Consider the following 25,679-nt stretch of genomic DNA (forward strand, 5'->3'; position numbering starts at 1 on the left):
AAAACTTGCAATAACCTTCAGATTAACACACCTGGACAATTTAGATCACCCATTCCCCAGCAGTCTGTGCAACAGGAATTTATGGTATAACAATATTTCAGTGTTTAGGAGTATTCATGGATCTAGTCCTAATGATCTCTGCATTTATTATATAGTCAGATGAGGTTCTTAATTAAAATTTTGTGCTAAGTTTAGGTGTGGTGGCCCATGCCTGTAATCCCAGGACTTGGGAGGCTGAAGCAGGAGGATTGCTGAGTTTGAGGCCAGCCTGGGCTACATAGTGAGTTCTATAGTGAGAACTATACAGTGAGACTCTGTCTCAAAAAACAAAAAAACAAAGTTTGTGTTAGGAGATTATACATGTGGTATTTCAGTCACCAATTGTGCTGAATAAAATGAAAGGATGTGTATGAAACTGAAGTAGTAAACTTCCCCAGGAGACTGTTTATCTTTTCAGATTGCAGCTGTTTTGGAACAGAGGTTTAAGGCTAGATGTGTGCCTGCACCAGAGGATTCAAAGGATTCCTGCTAATCCTGACATCCTGTGATCTGTGGAATGATGAGAGTCAACTGGACAGACCTCAAGACTTTTTCCTCCCCAGTGTGTGTTCTGCACAAAAGGTGAAGTAATAAAAGGCATGTAAATGCAAAATACCACCAAAAGGAAAGAATTACAGTAAGACAATAAAACATCTCACATAAAGTTTAATTATTCTTAGTATCCAGGCAAGAGAAATATGGAAAAGGAGATGTCTTTCTTAAAGTGAACTGTTAATTTTTGCTTTATCAAACAAGAGCTTGCAAAAGTAATTTCATCTGCCATTAAAAAAAAAAAAAAGCCCTCATACTGTGTTATCTCCCTAGCCCAGTGATGGTAAACGTCTTAGAGACAAGTCCCCAAACTGCAACTCAAAACCCACTTATTTATTGCAATGTATCAACACTGCACCTGAATATTGAGGTTTTAGTTTAGAAAAAACATCTTTTGACTTAAAAGAAAAACAACATGCTTGCCATAGGTTTGCTGCCACTGCCCTAACCTAATACAGTTTTAAGAACAAACTATCCAAAGCAACATGGTGGATTAAAAAGAGGAACAATGAATCAAAGTCCTACTGCCTTCTCAATCTGTTCATTAGCAGAGTAGTGTGCCCATGATGTCTGACATCATGGTTGTTCCCAAGCTGACAAAAACCCATTATTGAGCTCTGATAAATGTATCAAGATGTTGAGAACCACAGAAGAAATTGAGTAACTTACTACTGTTAGGCCTAAGTTCTGTTCTTCTGTACTATAGTGAAAAAATAATCATTGGTCTTTTATAGTAAAATTACTATGCTAGGAACCAAAAGTTCCTAAAATCTTCCATATTGCAAAGTGCTGCCTTTTCAGTTAAAGGCTGTAAATTGGGCCACGCTCTTCCTGAGCCTTCCCACTCCTGCATGGTCAGAGCCCTGTCATCATTCAAAATTCCTTCAAGAAGCCTTCCCTGACCAACACCCTCACTATCTTTTTCATTTGTTCCCCAGATTCTGCTTTTTCTCAGGCTACACAGGCTTCCTCTGTGGTATTTTGTCATCTCCCCCATTTTTTTGTGTGCATGTGACCTCTTTTAGACTGTGAATCCCTTTAAGAACACAGCCTGGATTTAATATTACTCATGTCTGCATCTCCACAACCTCCCATATGCTTCACATCTACTGGCCATTCAGTCAATATTTCTAATATAAATGAATATGGGAATGACAACATTATGATAATTAGAGCAGTAAGTGAGACATAATCTTTCATCTGAGACAAACACATGAGAAATAGGAGCCAAAAAATTCTCTAGGCTGATGCATTCTCATCCTCTGTGTAATGGTGCAGGCTTCTGACAAAACTTGAAATAAGGTCCAGGCAGAGACTTTGGATTAGCTTTTATTCATTCAATAAGTAGGCACACCTGCGAGAATTCAGGGACACACAGCATGAGGTCTTTATAGTGCAAAACACTTTATGAAATCTAAAGAAAAATCAGTAGTACTCGAAGATTTCTACTAATAGCCATCTGCCCTGAAAAAAAAAAAATTGTTTGTATGGGTGGTGTGGTGAGAGTTGTGCCCTAGGGTCAGAGAGTGGAACCTCAGAATTAGTGTCAAATTAGTTACCTCAAATTTCACCTCACTCATCCTTTCAAGGCAACGGTCTATTTCTATCCAGTCTCCCGTCTTAGACATGATCCATCGTCCACGTGCTCTGCTTCCTTCACATGCCCATATTCAATGGGTAAAAAACATCTTGTCCATTTTATTCAAGAAACAACCTTCTTCCTAGGTCTTCTGATCTATCAGCAGCTCCCTTTTGGAACAATTGAAAAAGCATCCGATTTCACTCTCCTGTCACTGTAGGTCCTCCCTATGTTGAAAGAAGCTTCTTTCTCAAATCAATTAAATAAAAAGAAAATCACAAATACCTTCCTCACATCTTTTCCAGTTTTTCTCTCCTTTTTTCCTTCCTTCCTTTTTGCTGTGGCTGCTGTTTCTTTTTCTGCTATTTTTGAAGTAATTCTTGCTAAATAAAAGAATTTTAAACCTCCCAGATTTACATGTGACTTTTTAAAAATTGGCTCCAATAATTTTCAGCTTCACATGCTACTACTAAAATTTACGTACACATTTCTTTTTTTTTTTCTTTATTTTGGTACCGGGGATCAAACTCAGGTCCTTGCGCTTGCGAGGCAGGCAGCAGAACCACTGAGCTAAATCCCCGGCCCAAGGTGCACATTTCTTTTTGGATGTAATGTCTCACCTTCCTTTTGCTTTTGTACAATGAATTCTTTTGTCTAGAGTGACTTTCACTACTTTTCACCCAGAATATATTCATCCTTCAACACCCAGCTTGCCTCCCCCTTAGAGAAACAGCCTTTGTTCTATTAGTAGTACTAAATGTAACATTCCAAATAGGTCTTTGTAAAGTATTTATCTTTAATATTGTGATTTACCCACCTATCCCTTTCCAGAATGGGAGATCCTCAAAGGCACACACCAGGTCTGATATATCTGAACTACTGAGCACATAGTATGATATTTGCCATGAAAGAAATAAACCATCAGTTTCAGGAATAAGTAAAGATACATAGAGTATAATGAATAAAATCAATTTTAATATGTTTTATAGGACGACTTGAAAAAGTTTTCATACCCCGTGTTAAGTAGGTTTTGAAGGGCTGGCCTTGGAACCTAACAGCCTTGAGTAACTCTGTTTCTATGGGAATAGGCATTCTAAGTTCCAAACAGCACACATACAAAAGAATTTGCTGCCTTAATACTCCATGGGGCTCAGTGGCTGGTGATGAGGCTAGAGGCAGCCCCAAGACAAGGGAGTAGCTGCACCTTTCTGAATGGTGAATGAGTCTGTGGAACCCACCAAGTCCTGCAGAGCAGCCAGGCCATCAACACAAAACAGCTAAACTAGCCAGTGAACCACCCAATGCTAATGTTTTCAGCCCATCTGGCCTTTCTAAGTGCATGCCATGCTGATCACTGCGTACTGTGTGCAGAGGGACCTCTCTGAGGAAACCTTCTCCCTCCAGGTAAGCCCTGACTTTGAGCTCTGCAACTTCAAGGTCCTCTGTGAACTGGAGTCCAGGGTTCCTGCTGAAGAGATCCAGATTTTCTACATGGAGAGATTCCTCAAAGACAACCACTGTTCCTTGGCCTCCTATGGCCTCAAAGATGGAGATGTTGTTGTTTTACTTCAGAGAGATAACGTAGGACAGACCCCAAACCAGCCTCGGGTTGATTTCAATGGAATTCCCCAGCCTGGAACATCAAGCTCCCAACACCAGCACCAGCACCATCAGCCCCAGCACCAGCAGCAGAAGCAAAAGCAGAAACGTGTTCTGTTAGCCCAGCAGTCCCACGGCTTGGCCTCTGGAGAGAAGACAGCCTCTGCTGCAGGACTGGAGAGTCCTGCCCTAATTCATAGCATGCTTCTTTCCAGTCCCCATGACCTATCCCTGCTGAAGGAACGCAATCCTGTCTTAGCTGAAGCTCTGCTCAGTGGAAACCTTGAGACATTTTCTCAGGTCCTGATGGAGCAGCAACGGGAAATGGCCTTGAGGGAGGAAGAGAGGCTTTCCCTCTATTCTGCTGATCCATTTGATCGAGAGGCTCAGGCTAAAATAGAAGAAGAAATTCGGCAGCAGAACATTGAAGAAAACATGAACATAGCTATGGAAGAGGCTCCTGAGAGTTTTGGACAGGTGGCAATGCTCTATATTAACTGCAAAGTGAATGGATATCCTCTGAAGGCTTTTGTTGACTCAGGTGCCCAGATGACCATTATGAGCCAAGCTTGTGCTGAAGGATGCAACATAATAAAGCTGGTGGACCAACGATGGGCTGGAGTTGCTAAGGGAGTGGGCACTCAGAGGATTATTGGCCATGTTCATCTAGCTCAAATTCAAATTGAAGGTGATTTCTTACAATGCTCCTTCTCTATACTTGAGGAGCAGCCCATGGATATCCTTCTAGGACTAGATATGCTTAGGAGACACCAGTGTTCTATTGATTTGAAGAAAAATGTGCTGGTGATTGGCACCACTGGTACAGAGACTTACTTTCTCCCAGAGGGTGAGTTACCCTCATGTGCCAAGCTGGTAAGTGGTACTGGACAAGAAGAGCCCTCAGGTAAAGAAGATAATAGTAAGTGTTCAGTCAAATATTCAGGGTGAAAAAAGCATTGAAGGAGGTTATAATATGCCACCATCTTGAGGAAGCCTCAGGTTCTGGGAAATTATAAGACATGAGCTCACCAGCAATGCAATCATTAAAAACATCACTAACAACTAAATGTGTCCTTGGGGTTAAGTTCTTAGATGGGTAACATAGCAAGTGATGAGTGCTTAATCTTGATCCCTCCTATTTCCGTTCCTCAGAGATTAGTGACCCTCATTCTGGTAAGGCTCTGGAGAGTCCAGATAGTTTCCAGATAATCAATGAAAGGAAAACCAGCCTCTTCCTTCAGATTTTAGGGTGGTTTGTCCAAGCTAATTGCTATTTCTCAGAATTCTGTGGAAAAAGCCAATGGTGCAGATGTTATAAGGTATCTACAAACTAGTTCACGTTAGCAATGATAACTTTTTATCCAGAGAAATATCTCTATTTTCATAGATTTTGTTTTCTTTAAGAAAGGTATAAGAAATTATAGGTCAATTCTATTCTTGAGTTAATGAATACTTGCAAGGGTTTGGTTTAGTGGTGTAGGAGCCAATTTCTTCAAATTTATATGTTTCCTTCCCCTTGGATTCCCCTGGAATCATGGCTGCTGCAACTCACCCCAAAGGCTAATTCTTTATACATTTTACAGCAGAGTTTTCTCTTTCTATATCCTACAATCATTTTTGGTTTTCTGCACTCAAAGAAAATGTGTTGTAAAACAGGCAATGAATTAGATTTTTTTAAGGTTATGTTTTTAGGTAGCTTATATTTTTATAGTGGTGGGAGTGGGAGGTGGGAGCAGGCAGTGGTCCAGGACCCTAATACATATTTCAACACTTCAATTAAGTCATCTCCTTAAAAAACAGTCTGCTTCAGACAAAGGGCTTCACTGGTAAAATAATATTTGAAAAATTCTGAATAAAGAGATCTCTACAGCCTCATTCGGCTCCATAATCCACTGTGAGAAAGCCACTCTCCATCTCAACTGATACTGGGAAATGGAAGATCCTGAACATAATTATAGCCCTTGTCTAAAATACCTGAGAAAAAAGGTTGAGTGGCCTGGGGCCATTGGATCCAGGGAAAATATTTCAGGAAAATAATTCATCAAGACTGATATTAGAACAGTAGATTCAAAGTCTATATTACTTAGACAAATCACCTACTTTACAACCTGACTCCTCATCTATAAATTGTTTCAGAGGGCAGAGCCACTTCTCAAGTGTTACAACTACATTATGATCTAAAATATTCTTTTAGTTATCCTATTTTCCCACCAAATGTTAAGACTATTGAAACATTGCAAAAGGCGACAGAAAAAAATGATCCTTTTTAAGGAGAGTCACCTGCTTTCTTCCAGTCACCACCTTTTCACCGCCCACCATTCTTCCTTGTAGGTTTTCCCATGGTCACATTCTTCAGTTTTGTCTAAATTTGCACAAAAGCACATCTACTAGAACTGCTACAAGTGCCTCAGTGGACAGATTTCTCTATGTTTAATTTAAACACTCAATATAGACAAAATGAGCAAACAGAAGATATTCAGAGGAAAGTCAGGGATAAGCAAAGTGCCTGTGACTGCAGTATATGGTAATCAGACCTGAGAAATTCATGGATTCTTTCAGATAAAAAGTTTCAAAATCGGGCCGGGGATTTAGCTCAGTGGTTCTGCTACCTACCTTGTAAGTGCAAGGTCCCAAGTTCAATCCCTGGTACCAAAAAAAAAAAAAGGATTCAGAATGCTCAGCATCTTCTTCTGGGTTCAATTTTAAGGCCCATTTGTGCAGAACATACTTATTTGCATATATCACATGAGATTCCTTAACATCAAATAAAAGTTTAGTATGTGGCTTGTCAGGATGTCTGACTCTTACAGCCAGCCTAGACATCTCAGAACCTTTAAGCTAAAAGACAGTTTGCAAAACACCACATCTGACCACAACCACCCTTCTTCTCAGAGGAGAGCCTTCCTGAGATAGCTTCAATGTTTTGGAACAAGTTTCAAGTGTAATTTTTTTAGTTTGAGCTAAAATCTTATATCCTATAACTTTAAATAAATTAATCTTCCTCTGCCAAAATATGTTAATCTTTTCTGGCATGAGTTAATCTATTTCATAAATGAAATCAGTGTAATCTTAAATATTATTTTTTGTAGGCTTTCACAAGATTCTTTAATTGCTCCTTATAACACAAGTTTGAACTCTTCAAAAAATCTGTCATATTCCTTTGGACATATTCCAAGTTATAAAAATATTACTTGAGTGAATGGATGGTTGCATTAAAAATACTATTATTGAACTGAAAAGCAATGAGCTCAAAGAAAAAAATCATTGAACAGTGAATTAATTAAGCAATGTTTTTATTGATTAACTTTTAAAAATCATTGTCTTACAAATTAGAAAGTATTTTTAAAATTAATTTCATGGATTTAAAACATTCATGAAATCCTGTGTACACTTGAAAAGTTCCTAATCAATTAAATTTTAAATGGATCAGTTTGGGGAAAAGACAACATTTTTGCTTGTCTTATACATAAAAGCAGGCATTATAGTAGGTACTTTGCACTTACTGTATTACTGTCATTAATCCTCAGAATAAACCTTCAAAATAGTTATCATTAACCCCATTTTGGGAATGGGGAATTTGAGGGTCAGAATTATTCATAACATTCAAATATCCAAAGGTCAGGATTTTTAAACTTGTTTTGACAATCTAAATTTTACACCTTGATTTAGTTTTATAGACACACATAGTATGCATTTATTTTCCATATATATATATATATAAACTGAAACAAGATTTTAGAAATAACATCAATGTTTTGTTTGTACTCCATTTCTTTCAGTTTGTTTTTTATTTTGAGGTAGGGTCTCACTATATAGCTCAAGGTGGCCTCAAACTCATGGGTGATCCTTCTGCCTCAGCCTTCTGAGATTATAGATAGGCATGTGCCACTATACCTGACTTCCCAATCAATTTCTTTAAAAAATTATATTTTATTATGTTTGAAATAGCTCAGACACATACCTGCTACATAATTCACAAAACGCGACTCACCCAATAACCTTGGTCAATTAAAATCTTTCTGATTTCAAATGGCAAATTCTTTTCCTTATGTAACCTTTGTACTGGACATATGGACATATTTTAATTCTTAAATAGAAAAGGTATAAATTTTAATGAATTTAATTTTATGTAGACCACCAAAATACTACCAATAGAAATAACAATGAAGTAGCAGTAATTAGAATACATTTAGAAATTATTTATTCAAAGCTCATATAATAAGCATTGAGCCAAGATTTTACAATTACGAAAATGAGTGGCAGGTACCGACCTCAAGATGATTATGACATAATAGGAACAGGTGAAAGCTTGTAAACAACTACAAACAAAAAGAGTAGGCCTGAAATTATCAATATATTGAAACAAAAGAAGAATGTAATTTTTAGGGATTATCTTTAAAATAAGAAGTAAGCAAGCCAGTAAATCCACTTTCAATAGTTCCAAAATGTTTATCACTGATGCTTAAAAAATTACCCTTCTCTTAAAATTCAGGTTTCTATTATACAACTTGCAAATATCTACCATTGGAATTTTACTTCATTTTTATTCCTGTTTAATTTCAAGATAAAGTAGGATACAAGAAAAAATAGACCTAACTTGTTCAAAACAATAAGCTATTGTGTCAGGGATTTAGCTCAGTGTCACCGTCACCGAGCCTGGCTCTCAAGTGCAAGGTCCTGAGTTCAACCCCCAGTACTGCATACAAAACAAAACAAAAAACTCCAATAAGCCAATTTTAAAAACTCCATTGAATTTCTATGTTCACCTACTGGCCATTGAAATAACCATCTTTTCTAAAATGAAACAACTACTGCGATAAGCAAGCATTTCAAGAGAAGAGCAATGCATTCTGCTGCAGATAAATTAGAAGACTGATGTAGTTCAAGTTAATTATAGTAAATGATCTGAACTTCCTTCTTAAAATATCAGATCATAAAATTTCTATTGTTTGTAGGGGAAATTCTACTCCCCAAAGAGAAAAGACAAATAGATCCTTGTATGTATGAATTCATCTTCACCACAGTTACTAAATGTTACGTTAGTTTTAGTTGAGAGGACATCATGCTGCTTTTGGAATGCCAAATATCAGAAGGTTATTTGTTGACATCAACAATTTTGTAAAGAAATCCCTGAGGAAATTCTTAGAGTGGTCTGGGATTCATACCAGGAAACTGTTGGTGAAACTATTAATCAATGCTAATATTCCTAGTTATGCTTTGCAGTTAACAAAATCCTGGAAAAGAAAGAGGGATAAAGTTAAAGATGTACAATATGAGAGAAAGAAGAAGAAGGAGAAGGAGAAAGAGAAGGAGAAGGAGAAGAACAAATCTAGGTGGATTTTAATAGATTATTGGTTTAAGTAGTGTTCTATGGTGATTGAGGAGAGGGCTGAAATTACGGATTAGCTACCATGGATTAGCTATCACTTCACAATACCGTGGTTTATTCTTTGTTGGCAAATTATCTAAAAATGATAACATTTTCATTGATTTCATATTAGAGCTTGATTCCAACTTGCTTTCAAACCCCAGCTTGTTCCCATACTTGGGTCGGTCTGATATCAGAGTTTCTAAAGGGCTGTTAGCAGAAAAAAAAAGGGAGCTACTGTCTTGCTGTACACTCTGAGTTTTCCTCACAGGATGCACTGAGGGGCCTGCTGAGATGGGTACCCACAGATGGCTTAATCTCGTTGGACTGAAGTAAATGTTTTTTAGGATTGCTTCCCTTTTTACATTTTCTTGCTTATTTGCTTTCTTCTTTTTTGGGGGAGGGGCTTTTATGAATCCCATTTTTCTATATTTTTTAATCAGTAAGGCTTATTTTAAGAACATTATTATGCAAAATCACCAGTTAATTTCCTCCTATGTTTAGTCCATGGAGGCAGAGTGACAATGTTTCAGGTGAAGGTGAATGATACATTTTTCTTCTCTTGATTGATGTATGGATGCTATGTCCCAATAAAGAAGACGATGATTATGAACAGAAGCATATTTCAGGTACATAATCATTTAAATTGATCAAATTCCTGTCTTATAACATCAATTACCATTCTGAAATCTTTTTTTTTTTTTTTTTCGGTACCGGGGTTCGAACTTGGGTCCTTGCGCTTGCGCAGCAGGTGACAAAACCACTGAGCTAAATCCCCGGCCCTCATTCTGAAATCTTTACTGTGAAATTTTACTATGAGAATTTTATGAAATGAAAAGAAAAATTAATTATAAATTATACTAATTCACATATTTTTTCCTTTCAAACTCATGTCATGTCTGGAATTCAATTAGTCTGTCAGTCAAAAAGTTATTACTTTTGCATGTATCAATGTCACTATACATGCAGTTTTAGGACTACTGTTATTTTCCTCTGTCATACAGAGAGACAAAGATATATAAATTAAACTCAGTCTTTATAAAATTTAAATGTTTAGGTAAAGGATCTAGAAAAATGCAAAATAAATATTCAAAAGTAATATAAACTTAAACACTGCATCATGAAGTACAGAATATGCAGTTGATGGAAACAGTCCTGCTCCCCATATGAGACACTAACTACAACATCGCAGGATCTGTTCCATAAAATCTTACTAAACACCTGCTGTAAACAGGAACCACTTCAGGTGCTGAATCTCCGCAGCACAGCAACTGATTTTTGGTACTTAACTGGACCTGTGAGTTATAACCAGGCATATTGAAGTCTAACTCCTCCTTAGACCTTTAGTATTATAAAAACACAATACTAAATCACATATAGGTAGTAGGATTACCTTTGTGAAAAGAAAAAGAATAAATATGTTCTGGGTTAACAACATATGGTATTTACATGTATAGATTTAAATTTAACAGGTCTACAAAAATATCCTGGACAAGCCAGAATAATTGGTCACCCTACAAGTATTGAAAGTAAATTTAAAATTTTATGTTCATAGACCTGCTATGCACTTCTAAATAGGATGCAAATTTAATAGGTTTGAATGATTGATGATTCACATGTAATATAATGTTCACACTATTGGTATATGTTCAAATGTTGAAGGTAGTATGTCCTAAGTTATTTGTTTAGTATAAATAACATTATTTAAACTCATTCATCAAATATTTATACACTGAAAAGTTAATAATTTTTAAAATTATCAGGAAGCAACATTTTGAAATAAATACTAAAAGAATTTAAGATAATAAAATTATAATTTTAAAGAATTATAATTAAAAGAACTCCCTATAATTTTTCCAAGAAAATTCATATGACAGCTGAGGTTGATGAAACTATTAATATTCAAATCTCCTTGGAAAGGGTATATATTTATGCAATTGAAAAAGTAACAAGTAGAAATGGGCATCAGAAAATGTGGACATAAGTACTCAGATATGCTATTTAAATAATCTATACACTTGGATTAACCTAGAAAAACATTAGTATAACAAAATGATACCATTTTTAATCCCAAGTAATAGTGAAAGAGTGAATTTGTCTGAAAAGAAAACCTAGGATTTGGTTTTTTTAAAGGTATATTTGAACAAAGAAGAGAGGTCATAAGCAGTATAAATAAATAATGATGTTACATTTACATCATTATCATAGAGCTACAGAAGGTCAAGATGCAATGAACATAATGTAAGGTAGGATTGCACAAAGGGGAAAGGTAAAAAGAGGAACAAGATTTTGATAAAAAAGAGGTGTTTATGGACAGCAGATGATGTCCAGAAGCAGGAAATTTGCTGATTGTCTGCTAAGACCAGGCAGAAGCAGGAGACTACCGGATTCTCTGGTCCATCAGTAAGAAGTCCAGGGCTTGGGAAAAAAGGAAGTCATAACCAGATTGTAATGCTGTCATAGAAGCAGAAGGTTATGAGGAGAACTGTTTCCCAGACAGCCACTAACATCCAGTGTGCCAAATAATATGAAGAAATCAAAATGGCAGAGTGAGACTTTTACTTTGCTATTAGGAAAACAAGAAAATCTGTAGCAGGTTTAGCTCTCACAGAACTGAGGGACAGTGGCAGAGAGAAGTTAGTGACCTCAAAGGAACATTAGAAACATATAGACTCTAATTACCAATTCAGCCAGCTCTGCAGTTAACTGTTTAACAGCACCATTTCTATTCTGCTTTATCAAGGGTTTAGAATTAAATAACTTTAAGGAAAAATTTTATGTAAATATGCTGGAGCCAGTACCATAGGCTTCAGGGTATCAGAAAAATGGCATAAAGTTAAAGCAACAGACAATCTTGGATTCTAAAACAATAATTGATAGGGAACAATCTCATTGATATTCCATAGCTATAGGGGTTTATGTCACCACAGCAGGGCTGGTCCCGACAGTCATCCTACATGATCACCCCTAAGTGTCTGGTCTATAAATGTCTCCATTAGTAAAAGAAAGCAGAGTATTTGCTCTTTTTTCACTAAGTACACAATAACAAAGAAATCTGCTTAAATTCTATGAAAAATACAATAACCTTCCCAAGATATTGAACTATTTTCAGTGATTCATGTTAAATTATTATTATTTTTTTTTTGGTACGGGGGATCGAACTTGGGACCTTGCGCTTGCGAGGCAGGCGCCGGAACCACTGAGCTAAATCCCCAGCCCTGTTAAATTATTTTTTAAAAAGCAAAAATTCCAAAGTAAAAGCAGAATACACTTCAGATTCTCTCTCCTTTTGAATTACAACTGAACATTTCAGATTATGGTGAAGCGCTGTGAAGGAAGCACATGTGGAAGTTTCAAATTTCATTGCACTGTAACTTTCAATAGTTTTGTAAAGTTCAAAAAACTTGATAGCCAACAATATAGATGCTTTGAAATCATAAAACAAGTTCTGGAATAGGTTAGTGATTTAATTGAGATTCTACGGAGAATGGATGAAGGTGATTTGTCAGACAATGCATTATACATATTCATAGTTTATTAAATGATTATAATATATAGCTAAGGTAAATCTGCAGTATCTTTGATAGCAATTAGGAAGCCAGGGCCAGGGATTTAGCTCAGTGGTTCTGCCACCTGCCTTGCAAGTGCAAGGTCCTGAGTTTGATCTCCGGTAGAAAAAAAAAGAAGCCAGTGATTTACTTCAATCTACCAAAATACAAATAAATAATCTAGTACTTGTTTTTGAGAGCACCACAGAGATTCCTGGACTCCATATGTAACATTTTATCTCTGATAAACTTTTATATAGATTTCTCTTTTAAAAACATTTATCATATTTGGCTTTTTGGGGGTAAGTTGATGATCTAACAAACACAGGCATTCAAAATCTCCATTCTTACAAGGCTGTGTCTTTAGCTTGAGGATAACCTACTAATGAAGACTAATCTGACTAACTAGGTGGAAATGAAAATTCAACTCCAAATATATGAAGAACATTTAAATGATTATAGAAACTGGTAAGCATTAGAATCACAATTCTAAATCTGTCAGTAATTCATATTTTCTACTATCTTCTTCCATGAACAACAAAGTCAGTTATCTGAACTATCCCCTGCTCTGTCTCCTAGCTCATTCCAAGCGTTTGTTAACTTCTGTTCTCTCAATAGTGTCCACACAAGTGGAAAGGTCATAACACAAACAAACTAAGGGCTATTCTGATAGCTAGAATAGTCTTGAGTGTTTAATTTCACAAGTATTCCAAGTCAGTGGTTTTTCCTGACAGGTTAACTTTTACTATTCCCAAAGCTACCTTGTTTTTAGGCCTCAAACACAATTTGAGAGTGGGCTGAGATATAAGTCCACTTAATGGCAAGCCATTCACTTTTTCACTTTCTAACTAGATATTGAAAGTTACATGCTACACAAGGCACAGGTTGAGCAGTTACAAAAATAATGGTGCAGAAGGATGACAGAGTTGTCAACTTCTTGAAGTTTGTTTTCTAGTGAAAGTTTCAAATAATAATGATAATAGCTATCATTTATATAGCACTTACCAGGTGAGTCATTCTAAATGTATTACACATTTTGGTTTTTTGGAATTTGAGGGTGGGGCAGAGTCTCTCTATGTTGTTTAGGCTGGCCTTGAACTCACTATGTAGCCCAGGTTGGTCTCAAATTCATGGTGGTTTTCCTGCCTCAGCGTCCTCAGCAATCAGGTCTAGCAAACATTTTACACATTTTAACTCATAACAATCTAAGTATTTAAAAAAATCCTCATTTAAAAGATTATGGCAGCAAGGAACAGAAAGATTAAATGACTTTTTCAAAGTCATTTATGTGGTTGCTTTCAGGACTTTAGCATTCAGACCCTATGTGTTTAATCACTCTATTAAGTTACATCTCAATGAAAGTACATAAATAAATATATACTGCCTTATAAATATTTGTTTTATGGGTAAGAGTAAAACACAGAACAGAAAGCAATGGATGAGGGAAAATAGTTCTTCAGATAAAAGAGTCAAGCAAAGACTCTCTGAGAGGAGAGAGCTGAAGAGACACATGAATGATGAGAGAGAAACTCTTGAGAAGATCTGGACCAAGACCATTTCAGGAAGAAAGAACAAAAAACCCTATGGCAGGAACAAACAAGGGTATCAAAGAAGAGCAAGAAAGCCAGTGGTAAGGGTAAAATGAAAGAATAATATGGAAAGGGTGAGATTACATATGAGCTGCTACAGTAGTTTTAAATAAGGGATTGGGATTTTATTCTGAGTGTCTGGGTGGTCCTGAAGGCATGACTGTGGTACTATATATCTGGTCCTTGGCCCCCTCCTCTCTAGTGCTGTTCCCCTGCTCTGCTTCCCAAACATGAATTAAGAAGCTTTGCTCTGCCATTCCCTTCTGCTATGATTTTCCTGCCTTTGGAAACTATAGTATGGACTCAAGTATAGACTGAATCCACTGAAACTGTAAGCCAAATAAACTTTCCTGCTTCAAGTTGTGAGTATTAGGTATTGGGCCCCAGCAATGGGAAAGCATATATATAGCAGAGGAGGAACTAGAGAAGAACCTAACAGAGTATCTGATGAATAGGAAGGAATAAAAAAGGCATGTCTGAGAAGCCAAATGAAGGAAACATGTGAGGAAGAACAATGTGGCCACTAATGCAGTGGAGAGTCTTGGATGGGATTGAGCAGTGATGGGAAGGGGAACTGTTGGTAACTCTGACCAGAGTGCCTCTCAGGCACGGTAGGGGAAGAAACTCTTGGATCTGAAGAAAGTTGAGGAACCATCTGGGCTGTAGAAGGTGGGAGAGCATGCAGTAATAATTTTCTCAGGGAAGAGTTTTTACAGAAAAGCACTACAGAGGATGAGGGAACCATGAGAACATTTATCTAACTACAAAGTTTAGTTCAGTATTTCCATGGTAATGGCAAGGGTCCAGTGATCATTGTAGGGAGAATCTGAAGCAGCAATAGAGTGCAAGGAAAATCCCAGTAGCACAGTCTTTGTGCAGGAATAAGGACCTGGGTTTCAGGCAGGTGCACAGCCTGGAAAGGCAGGAAGGCAGAGCACATGGGTGTAAATGCAGGTGGGTTTGCAGGTGTACTGGTGTGAAAATAAGGTCTTCTCCTCTACCTTCTATACTTAGTGAAAAAAGTGGCACAGATGTAGGGTAGAGGGATACACTGAAAGATTGAGGAGCAAGGGAAAGATACAAAATAGTCTATGTAGAGCACAGAATAGTAAACGAAGTAGAAAAGGCAACTGAATTTCAGACTAATTCTGAGAGCTCATTGATATTCTAGTTTTTCAAAAATTAAGTGAAACAAGCTATGCAGATAGGAAGAGCACTAGACTAGTTCTCACACTGATTTACCCATTTACTGGACACATGCCACAGGCAAGGCACCAAACCCTCTGGGCCCCAGTTTGCTCATCAAGCAAAGTGAGAAGGCCATGGATCTACCCCACACTGAAGCAACTAAAGACATGTGTCAAACTTTGAGTTGTCCTAGTCTTCAGACTAAAAACTGGTTGCCAGATAGGTAAAGTGAACAGACGATGAGTTTTCTCTTCTCATTTCCTCATACCTCATATGTACTAATGAACAGTGAAATAGTCTACAGATTACAGCCAAGAAAAAAGAAGAGCCAGCACATGGTGATCCAGAAATGAAAAATCAGCCTTCCAATATTATGGGAATCATTTTAAGTAGCTATCATAATAATTAAACATGAGGGCTTCCAGCAATAATACCTGATACTAACATAGAAACTTTGGGTCTCAGGTGTTAGCAGCATGATATTAGATAACATCTCACTACCATAAAATGAGAAAAATTAATTTTAATAGTATTGACTATAATAAGTCCTCCAGCATGGACTGAGAATTAGTTGACAAGGGCAGGGCAATTACCAAAGGCAATATATCAAATTCTATTCAAATGATCAGTGGGGTGCAGCAGGCATTGCTGTTAGTGACCATTCTAGTTGACACTTCCATTAATGATGTGTAAGAGGAAGATCAGCATGTGAATAGATTTTCAAAAGTGATTCAGCCCTGGGAGTTGTTCCAAGTGTAAGCTTCTAATATCACAGTAATAACTTAAGTAGAAATGAATAAAGAGCTTGCTGGGAAGAGTAAAAATTCTAGACAGGCAACTGTATAATGAGATAACTCAGGCAGATGGGCAAAATTATTTGTATAAAAACTTTTAGTAGAGCCCACTACAGACAGGCAGGTCTGCGGACATGGCCCCGAGGTCACCAGTCATGCTGAAAATAACTCAGCCCACTACAGACAGGTAGGTCTGCAGACCGGTCCCAAGGTCGCCAGTTGTGCTGAAAACACCGAATCAGCCCACCCCCCAGCAGCAATCCACTGGACCCCCCCCCACTCCTTTGGTCTCGTCTCTGTACAGCCACCTGGTTCCACACTACAAAGATGCAGAGGACACCGGACCACCAGACCACTGTACTGGAGCTAATAAAGTTCTCAACATTTAAAGAATTCCTGCCCAGAGATAGGGGCTTATGAGCCGCTGTCCCACTGCTCCTGGTCCAGAAAAAGGGGCTTCCAGGCCACGAAACATCCCGCCGCTCCCAGTCCAGAGGAAGGGGCTTTCGGGCCACCATCCCTACTGCCACTTCCAGCCCCTGGCCCACCTCTCCCAGCTCAGAGGAGGTGAGCCACGCAGACGCCAACAGCACCCCCCCTGCCCCCTCAGTCGAAAAGACAAAACACATAAATAAGTCTCAAAACCAGACTTCCAGATCACCTACAGCAACCTCAAAGGGAAATGAGATACTCTGATACTCAACCACCTGGACCCACTGAACTGGCAACAAAAGGGGATCTGGAAAAAATGAAATCAGAAATAATTTCTCAGATAACAGCAGAGATTGTGCTCCTAGCACAAGATATGATTAACAAACCTAGAGAGGAGCTGAGGAACATGCTGGAATCCCAACACAGGAAACAAATGGAATCCATGAAACAGATGCAAATAGATTTCCAGGACATGAAAAACTCCATTGAAAGTCTACACAGCAGAATGAGCCAATGTGAGGACAGAATTTCAGATATAGAAGATAAGATTGCAATTAATGTCCAGGAAAAGAAAAATTGTTTCAAAATTAGAAGGGAACATGAGAAATCAATCCAGCAGCTGCTAGCTGATACAAAGAAAAATAACATAAGACTGATCAGAGTCAATGAAGAAACAGGAGAGAGTGCAGATGATATAAAAAACTCTTCGCAGAAGTAATGGCAGAAAAGTTCCCAAGCAGGGAAAAAGAACTTGACATACAGATAAGTGAGGTATATAGGACTCCAGATAGCCTTGATCAAAAAAAATCTAAACAAAGGCATATAATTGTTACGATTCCCCAAACTCAACAGAAGAACAAAGTTCCACAAGCAGTTAGAGAAAAGAAACAAACCACATACAAAGGAAAGACCATCAGAATCACAGCAGACTTCTCAACACAAACCATCAAGGCAAGAAGAACATGGAGTGACATATTCCAAGCCCTAAAAGAAAACAGCCACCAACCCACACTGATGTACCCTGCAAAACTATCTTTCAAAATTGATGGAGAAATAAGATACTTTCATGACAAAGAGCACCTAAGGAACTTCGTGAATACCAAACCAGCACTCCAAAGAATTTTACACAATAGTCTAGGAAAAAACATTGAGGATCACAACCCCAGGAAATAAAGCAGAATGAACCCATCTGGCACACCAAGAAATTAAATGTAAAGAGGGAGAACCCAACAAAAAGAAAAAGTCATGGCAATGACAAGCCAATAAGTTTCAGTTATAACCATCAATGTTAATGGTCTCAATTCACCAATCAAAGGAAACAGACTGGTAGAATGGGTGAAGAAGCAAAATCCAACAATATGCTGCATACAAGAAACACACTTCATTCGAAAGGAAACTCATAGACTGGAAGTGAAAGGGTGGAAAACAATACTCCATGCTACGGGAACCCCCCAAAAAGCAGGAGTAGCTATCCTCTTTGCAGATCAAGTAGATTTCAAACCAACACTGATTAAGAGAGACGAAGAAGCCACTACATCCTTGTAAAGGGAACAATGCAAGAGGAAGAGAAGACAATCATAAATATATATGCACGAAACACTAGTGTGCCCAACTATATAAAACAAATACTAACAGACATGAAAAGTCATATATGCACTAATACAATTGTAGTGGGGGACCTCAACACCCCACTGTCACAAATAGATAGATCAACTAGACTAAAAATAAGTAATGAAATACTAGAACTCAATCGAACTCTTGAACAAATGAACTTAACAGATGTTTACAGAGTCTTCTACCCCACAAAATCAGAATACACAGTCTTCTCAGCTGCACATGGGTCATTCTCCAAAATAGACCACATACTCACACATAGAACATGTTTAAGTAAGTGCAAAGGAATTGAAGTTATCCCCTGTCTATTATCAGACCATAGTGTGATGAAATAGGAGATCAATAGCAAAAGAAACTCGAAAAATTTCATAAACACGTGGAAATTGAACAACACACTTCTGAATAACCAATGGGTCACAGAGGAAATTAAAGAAGAAATCAGACAGTTCCTTCAATTAAATGACAATGACAATACAACATATTGGAATCTATGGGACACAATGAAAGCAGTCTTACGAGGGAAATTCATAGCAGTGAATACTCATATTAGGAAAACAGAATGAGCCCAATTAAACAACCTGATGCTGAACCTCAAGCTTCTAGAAAAAGAAGAGCAGGACAACCCCAAAGCTCATACAAGGGAGGAAATTATAAAGATCAGAGGAGAAATCAATGCAATGGAGACTAAGAGAATGATACAAAAAAATCAATGAAGCCAAGATTTGGTTCTTCGAAGGAATCAACAAAATTGACAAACCCTTAGCCAACCTTGTCAGAAAAAGGAAAGAAAAGGCCCAAATCGATGCAATTAGGAATGAAAAGGGTGAACTTACAACAGACCCAGAAGAAATCCAGAGGATCATCAATACCTATTTCCGGAAACTATACTCCAATAAGACGGACAACACAGAAGAAATGGACAGATTCCTAGATACATATGAATTGTCATATGTGAACAAAGAAGACCTAAAAATTCTAAACAACCCAATATCAACCAATGAAATTGAAAACGTTATTAAAAACTTAACAACTAAGAAAAGCTCGGGCCCCGATGGCTTCACTGCTGAATTCTATAAGACATTTAGGGAGGAACTACTGCCACTACTGTTTAAACTCTTCAATGAAATTGAAAGGGAAGCAATACTCCCAAATTCATTCCTTGAAGCAAGCATCACCTTGATCCCCAAAGCAGAGAAAGACTCAACCGAAAAGGAGAACTATAGGGCAATCTCACTAATGAACATAGATGCAAAAATCCTTAATAAGACACTGGCAAAGAGAATGCAGAAGATCATCAAGAAGATCATACACCCTGATCAAGTGGGATTCATCCCAGGGATGCAGGGATGGTTCAACATATGCAAATCAATCAATGTAATACACTATATCAATAGAGCCAAGGACAAAAACCATATGATCATCTCCATAGATGCAGAAAAAGCATTTGACAAAATCCAACATGCATTTATGACAAAATCCCTACAAAAAATTGGAATAGATGGTCTCTACCTCAAACTGATAGAAGCCATCTATGAAAAACCAACAGCCAATATCATACTAAATGGTCAAAAACTGAAATCGTTCTCACTAAAATCAGGAACAAGACAAGGATGTTCACTATCACCACTCTTGTTCAATATAATATGGAAACATTAGCCATGGCACTTAGACAAGAGAAAGAAATAAAAGGAATAAAGATAGGAAATGAAGAAGTCAAATTGTCATTATTTGCAGATGACATGATATTCTATATAGGAGATCCCAAGAACTCCACCAAAAGTCTTCTAGATTTAATAACCAAATTCAGTCAAGTAGCTGGTTATAAGGTCAACATACAAAAATCAATAGCTTTCCTCTACACCAATGACAGACTCACTGAGAGAGAAATAGGGCAAATAATTCCTTTCACAATAGCATCCAAAAAACTGAAATACCTAGGAATCAACCTAACAAAAGAAATCAAAGACCTCTTCTCTGAAAACTATAGCACTCTGAAAAGAGAGATTGAAGATGATATCAGAAAATGGACAGACATCCCCTGCTCCTGGGTAGGAAGGATTAATATAGTGAAAATGGCCATACTTCCAAAACTGCTATATAGATTCAATGGAATTCCAATTGTGATCCCAGCAGCATACTTCACGGACCTTGATAAAACAATCCAAAAATTCATTTGGAACAAGAAGAGACCCACACTAGCAAAAGCAATTCTAGGTAACAGAGACATGGCAGGGGGTATCACAATCCCCAACCTGCAACTCTACCACAAAGCTACTGTGATAAAAACAGCATGGCACTGGCAAAGAAACAGACCTGAGGACCAGTGGAACAGATTACAAGATGCAGAAACAACTCCAGACACACTCAGCCATCTTATCTTCTATAAAGGAGCCAAACACCCTCACTGGAGGAAAGATAGCCTCTTTAATAAATGGTGCTGGAAAAACTGGGTTTCAACTTGTCAAAAATTAAAACTAGACCTATATCTCTCACCATGCACTAAACTAAAATCAAAATGAATTAAATATTAAAATAGAAATTCTGAACCAGTCAGAACAGAGGTTAGGTAGAACTCTTGAAGACATCAGTGTCGGAAAAGATTTTATGAACAAAGCCTTAGTTGCCTGTGAACTAGCACAAACAATCAACAAGTGGGATCTCTTCTTATTAAAAAGCTTCTGCACAGCAAGAGAAACCACCAGCAGTGTGAAGAGACAACCCACAATGTGGGAAAAAATCTTCACCTCGTCTTCCTCAGACAAAGGCCTACTATCTTGAATCTATAAAGAACTTTAAAAGATCTGACCTCCCAAATTTAAAGACCCAATCCAAAAATGCTGAGATTCCACCTCACACCAGGAAGAATGGCTGCTATCATGAAATCAACCAATAACAAATCCTGGTAGGGCTGTTGGGAAAGAGGAACCCTGCTCCACTGCTGGTGGGAGTGTAGACTGGTGCAACCACTGTGGAAATCAGTATGGAGATACCTCAAAGAACTAGGACTGGAAGTCCCATTTGACCCTGCTATTCCACTGCTGGGATCTTCCCCAAAGAATTAAAAGAATCATACCACAGTGATATATGTGCACCCATGTTCATAGCAGCACAGTTTGTAATAGCTAAAACTTGGAAGCAGCCCAAATTCCCATCAACTGGAGACTGGATAAAGAAAATGTAGGGGTTTTTTAATAAAAGGGAGTACTACTCAGCCATAAAAAATGAGAAATTAGAGACATTTATAGCTAAGTGGATGAACATTAAGGCGATACTTTTAAGTGAAATAAATAGGACACAGATGTGTAAATACCGAATAGTTTCTCTGGTGTGAGAAACTGAAAGTGTAAATAAGGACTAAAATGTATAATAGGTAATGTGAAATAGGAAGAAAAGGGGCAAAGGGGAAGGAAATGGGAGGGGTAGGGGAAAGGAAAGAAGTGTATGGAATTAATATGAGAAAATGGAGAAATAGGAACAAAATCTTTGTAAATAGGGATGAATGGAGGGGTTGAAGTGAGGGCTGGGCAAGGGTGAAAAATAAGAACCAAGAGAGATTATGTAAAGGTGCAAATTTCCAATGATGAATGTCATTATATTGTGTACCTAAAATGTACCAATAAAATAATTTAAGAAAAAAAAACTTTTAGTAGTAGAATAGTGATTCCTAATAAAGTCAGTGATTATATAGTACTTAAATCGTTTTATCATGGACAGTTACTGGATAATAATTCCTGTCAAATATTATAAATACTACCATTTTATCTATAGAATGTAAGCAAATATAACATTAAAAATATACAAATAGCTAAGTTCTTTTTCAAAAATCTTTAAAAAATTAAAAGCATTATTGGTATTATTTTTTAAATTCAGGTTACATTTAAATAACATAAAATTAACAATTTAAACGTTCACAATTCAATATCAGTTAATACATTCACAGTGCTTTTTGATCACTATCTCTATCTAGTTTCAAAACCTTTTTATCACTTCAAAAGGAAAACCTATCCATGAAGCATTGCTCCACATTCTCCTCTCCTCCTTCTAGCAATCTGTGTTTTATTCTCCAGACTTTTGTATTCTGACTATTTCCTTTAATTATTCAATCTGTGACATTCTGTGTTTGGTGCCTTGCACTTAGCATAATGTTTTCACCCATGTTGTAACATGCATCACTATGTTCTTCCTTTTCATGGCTAAAGCCAAGATGCTTTGGAATTATAGTATTGCTTTCAAAGCATGACATAAACTGATATCACAGTTCAGAGTGATAATAATGAGGAAAACCCATAGACATCTGGCTAAATCTGGCCTATCCTGATTATTTCTTAGAGTTATTAGAGTCATCAGATGAGAGAGCCTCCCATCCCATCCATAAGAGGGGTTATGGAACTGGTTTCTGTTGTATGAAATGTCCTGAGTAGGCTGTAGAAAAAGCCAGAGAAGATTTTCCTCTTCAAATTTGTATTTCCAATATATCTTCCTCCTGTTCCCTGATGGCTCATTATCAGAAAGACCCTGTGGTGTCTTTATTGTACCCTGTGGATAGTATAGACTTTCTGTGTTTTTATTCACTGCCAGAGACACAGTGAAGCCATTTATGAGGTAGAATATTGGACTTAACTATGACTTTTCATAGTATAATTTTATTCATACTTTTCTTATTTTATTTATATGATTACAACTTCATTGAACAAGCACTTCCTTATAAATCCTGGCATGATGAACTCTTCTAAAGAACATATTATATTGAACTGAAGTGGGGCAACAATCTAACTTGATTTCCTAATGATACCTTTGAAGAAAAAATAGGCCCTTCTTATTCTGTAAGAGTTAGATTACTAAGAAAGAATACTAAGAAGCTGACAATCCATTTACAATGTATAAATTTTCCTCTAAGGAGACATTATTTTATTCTTTTTTGTATTTTAACTAATGGTGAAAAAGTACTACCCAAAATAACTGAAGTTTAACTTTGCTGTGCCTTTCTTTCCTTGAAGGTGTACAATATTATTTAAAAACTGGTCAAATTATTCACTTAATTATAACTAAAATGGCAATTAATTCCTGCAGGAACTAATGGTTTCCCAAAGAGTTTCAGAATACTGTATAATACTTCAGATTGGTGCACTGCTAGGGTTTAGACAGGATTTGATCATACCCCACAAGTCTTCATGTATTGAAATTTTTTTCCATTAAGTTTATTGGTACATTTTAGGTGTACAGTACAGTTACATTCATCATTGGGATCTTGTACCTTTACATGATGCATCTTGGTTCTTATTTTTTCCCCATTCCCTGCCCTCCCTTCACCCCCTCCACCCTTCCCTATTTGCAAAGACTTTGTTTCCATATTTTTCCTTTTTTCATATTTTTTCTTTTCCCTTCCTTCCTTTCCCCTACCCCTCCCACTTACCGTACTCCTTTAGACCTTTTCTTCCTACTGAAATTTAATCTTCATTCTGAGATCTCTAGAGTGGAATCTTAATCTGATGATGATACCTAGAGGTGGAGCCTTTGGAAAGTGATTAGGATTTAGGTTGGACGCTCCAGGGCTGAAGTCTGATGGCTTTCTAAGGACTATGACAGAGATGAGAAGAGATGCGTGTATAAACGCATTCTCTTATCATGTGATACCCTGGGTCAACTTGGGACATTACCAACAAGAAGGCCATCAACACACACAGCCCCTCAATCTTGTACTTTTAGAGCTGTAAGCAAAGATAATCAGCTTTTCTTTACCACTTCTCCACTCTTTGGTATTATCTTACTAGCAATGGCAAATGAGCCAATACATACACATACTAGCAACAGAAAACAGACCAATACATACATGTTTCTATGAAAATGTTTTCAATATCTCTAATAGATATCTGTAATAAATATCTGTAATAGGTGTTAGTTATATCCTTTAACATAACTTCAGCCATCTTGAAAACCAATCTGCATTCATACAAAAGTGAATTTTGGAGACCAAAGCAACTATTTGGAACATAGTTCATTATATTTGTTATAGAAGACACAGAACAAGAAGCATGTATATTCAACAGAACAGGGTTTTATAAACACTTGCATAATCCACAGAAATCAAACCAAATATAATGCTCAGACACAAAACAACACATGCTCACTGTAAAATTTGATGAATCTATAAATTGGATGGAACAATGCCCCAAACTCCTGAGGCATCTAAAATTCAGGACAGTCTTGGTTATAATGGTACTTTGTCACACAGCAGATATAAAAGAGATTTACAGTCTAGCAAGAGGCAGAACAGAGACATTTATGAAAGGAGAAGAGTCATGAATTATAGAAAAAGCAAAAGAGGCCAAGAAAAAAGGAGGCATGATGTTTTTCACAAGATAAACTTGCTGGAATCCCACATCATCCACCTTCCAACACAACACCATGAATACATAGGTCAATCCCCAGAGAACTCTGTACCAAATACTGCAGCAGCAAGAATTACTGGAAGAATAAATTCTACATGTTTACTTCATAATGGATTCTGACTACTGGGAAACAATGTCTGCAAAGGAAATAATCTTCAGTTTGGTGAGAAATAAATCACTGGCAAAATTTCAGCTGCATATTTACACACTATCCTTTATAATTTGGTTACTTAATGTTCTCAACTATATATTCCTTGTTGACCATTACCAACAGTCATGTATTAATTTTGCCTAATGTTGGTCAAAGAGTGATGAAATAATCTATTTTCCCATTAAACAAATCATCACTTAAAAGAAATAGAACAACCACAACAAATAAGTAGGCAAAGTACTTGAATAAGTAACACAAATACACATATGAGAAATGGGTAAGGAACACAAAATAATGTTCAATCACATTAGAAATAAAATAATATGGGTACTAAGGTATCACTTTTATAATAAAATTTTCATAATATATAATAAAATAATAATAACATTTAAAATAAAATATGGGCACTAAGGTATCATTTTAATAATAAAATTGGTAGTCTTTGGAAAATACAATAGAAAGGGAGAAAACAAGATGAAGATGTTGGGGAATAATTAGAGGAGAAATGAATGATAGCAAATGTACCAAATGATGGCAAATGAAAGCAATTTGAAGGAAATTGCTTTCAAAAATTTTTAATTCAGAAGAAGAGAAATAGCATTAGCTGGAGGGAAACAATAGTAAAGGGAAAAGGTTTATTTGTTTTTAGATAGGAGATCTTGGTGCAAGGTGAAATGTCAAGATGAAGCCTTCAGATAAAGGGCAACAGTGCAGAGACAGGAAGACAGGTAGTGCCAGATTAAAATCCCGGGAAAGGAGGAGATGGCAAACAGAGCACAGGTGGAGGGAGGGGTCCTAGGCCAGAGGAGACAGAGCCAGGATCAGTGTTCCCAAGCA

At 37.0% G+C, this 25,679-nt stretch overlaps 2 protein-coding genes across 9 annotated transcripts in view; one reads left to right on the forward strand and one right to left on the reverse strand.

Annotated features, from left to right (window-relative positions):
• Positions 1-25,679, reverse strand: part of Pdgfd (platelet derived growth factor D) — a 247,557-nt gene that overhangs the window by 115,872 nt on the left and 106,006 nt on the right. The gene's annotated exons all lie outside the window — the stretch shown is intronic.
• Positions 3,295-4,818, forward strand: Ddi1 (DDI proteasomal shuttling factor 1). Its single transcript, XM_004874017.3, has one exon. The coding sequence runs from the start codon at positions 3,515-3,517 to the stop codon at positions 4,715-4,717; it is 1,203 nt and encodes a 400-aa protein (XP_004874074.1). The 5' UTR covers positions 3,295-3,514; the 3' UTR covers positions 4,718-4,818.

Source organism: Heterocephalus glaber, unplaced genomic scaffold, assembly GCF_053883595.1.
Source record: "Heterocephalus glaber isolate CG9 unplaced genomic scaffold, H.glaber_assembly_v1.0 deba00001429, whole genome shotgun sequence".
NCBI classification, from domain to species: Eukaryota; Metazoa; Chordata; class Mammalia; order Rodentia; family Bathyergidae; genus Heterocephalus; species Heterocephalus glaber.

Coding starts and splice junctions, on each gene's coding strand:
- Ddi1 (XM_004874017.3), top strand. CDS start 3,515: ATGCTGATCACTGCGTACTGTGTGCAGAGGGACCTCTCTGAGGAAACC.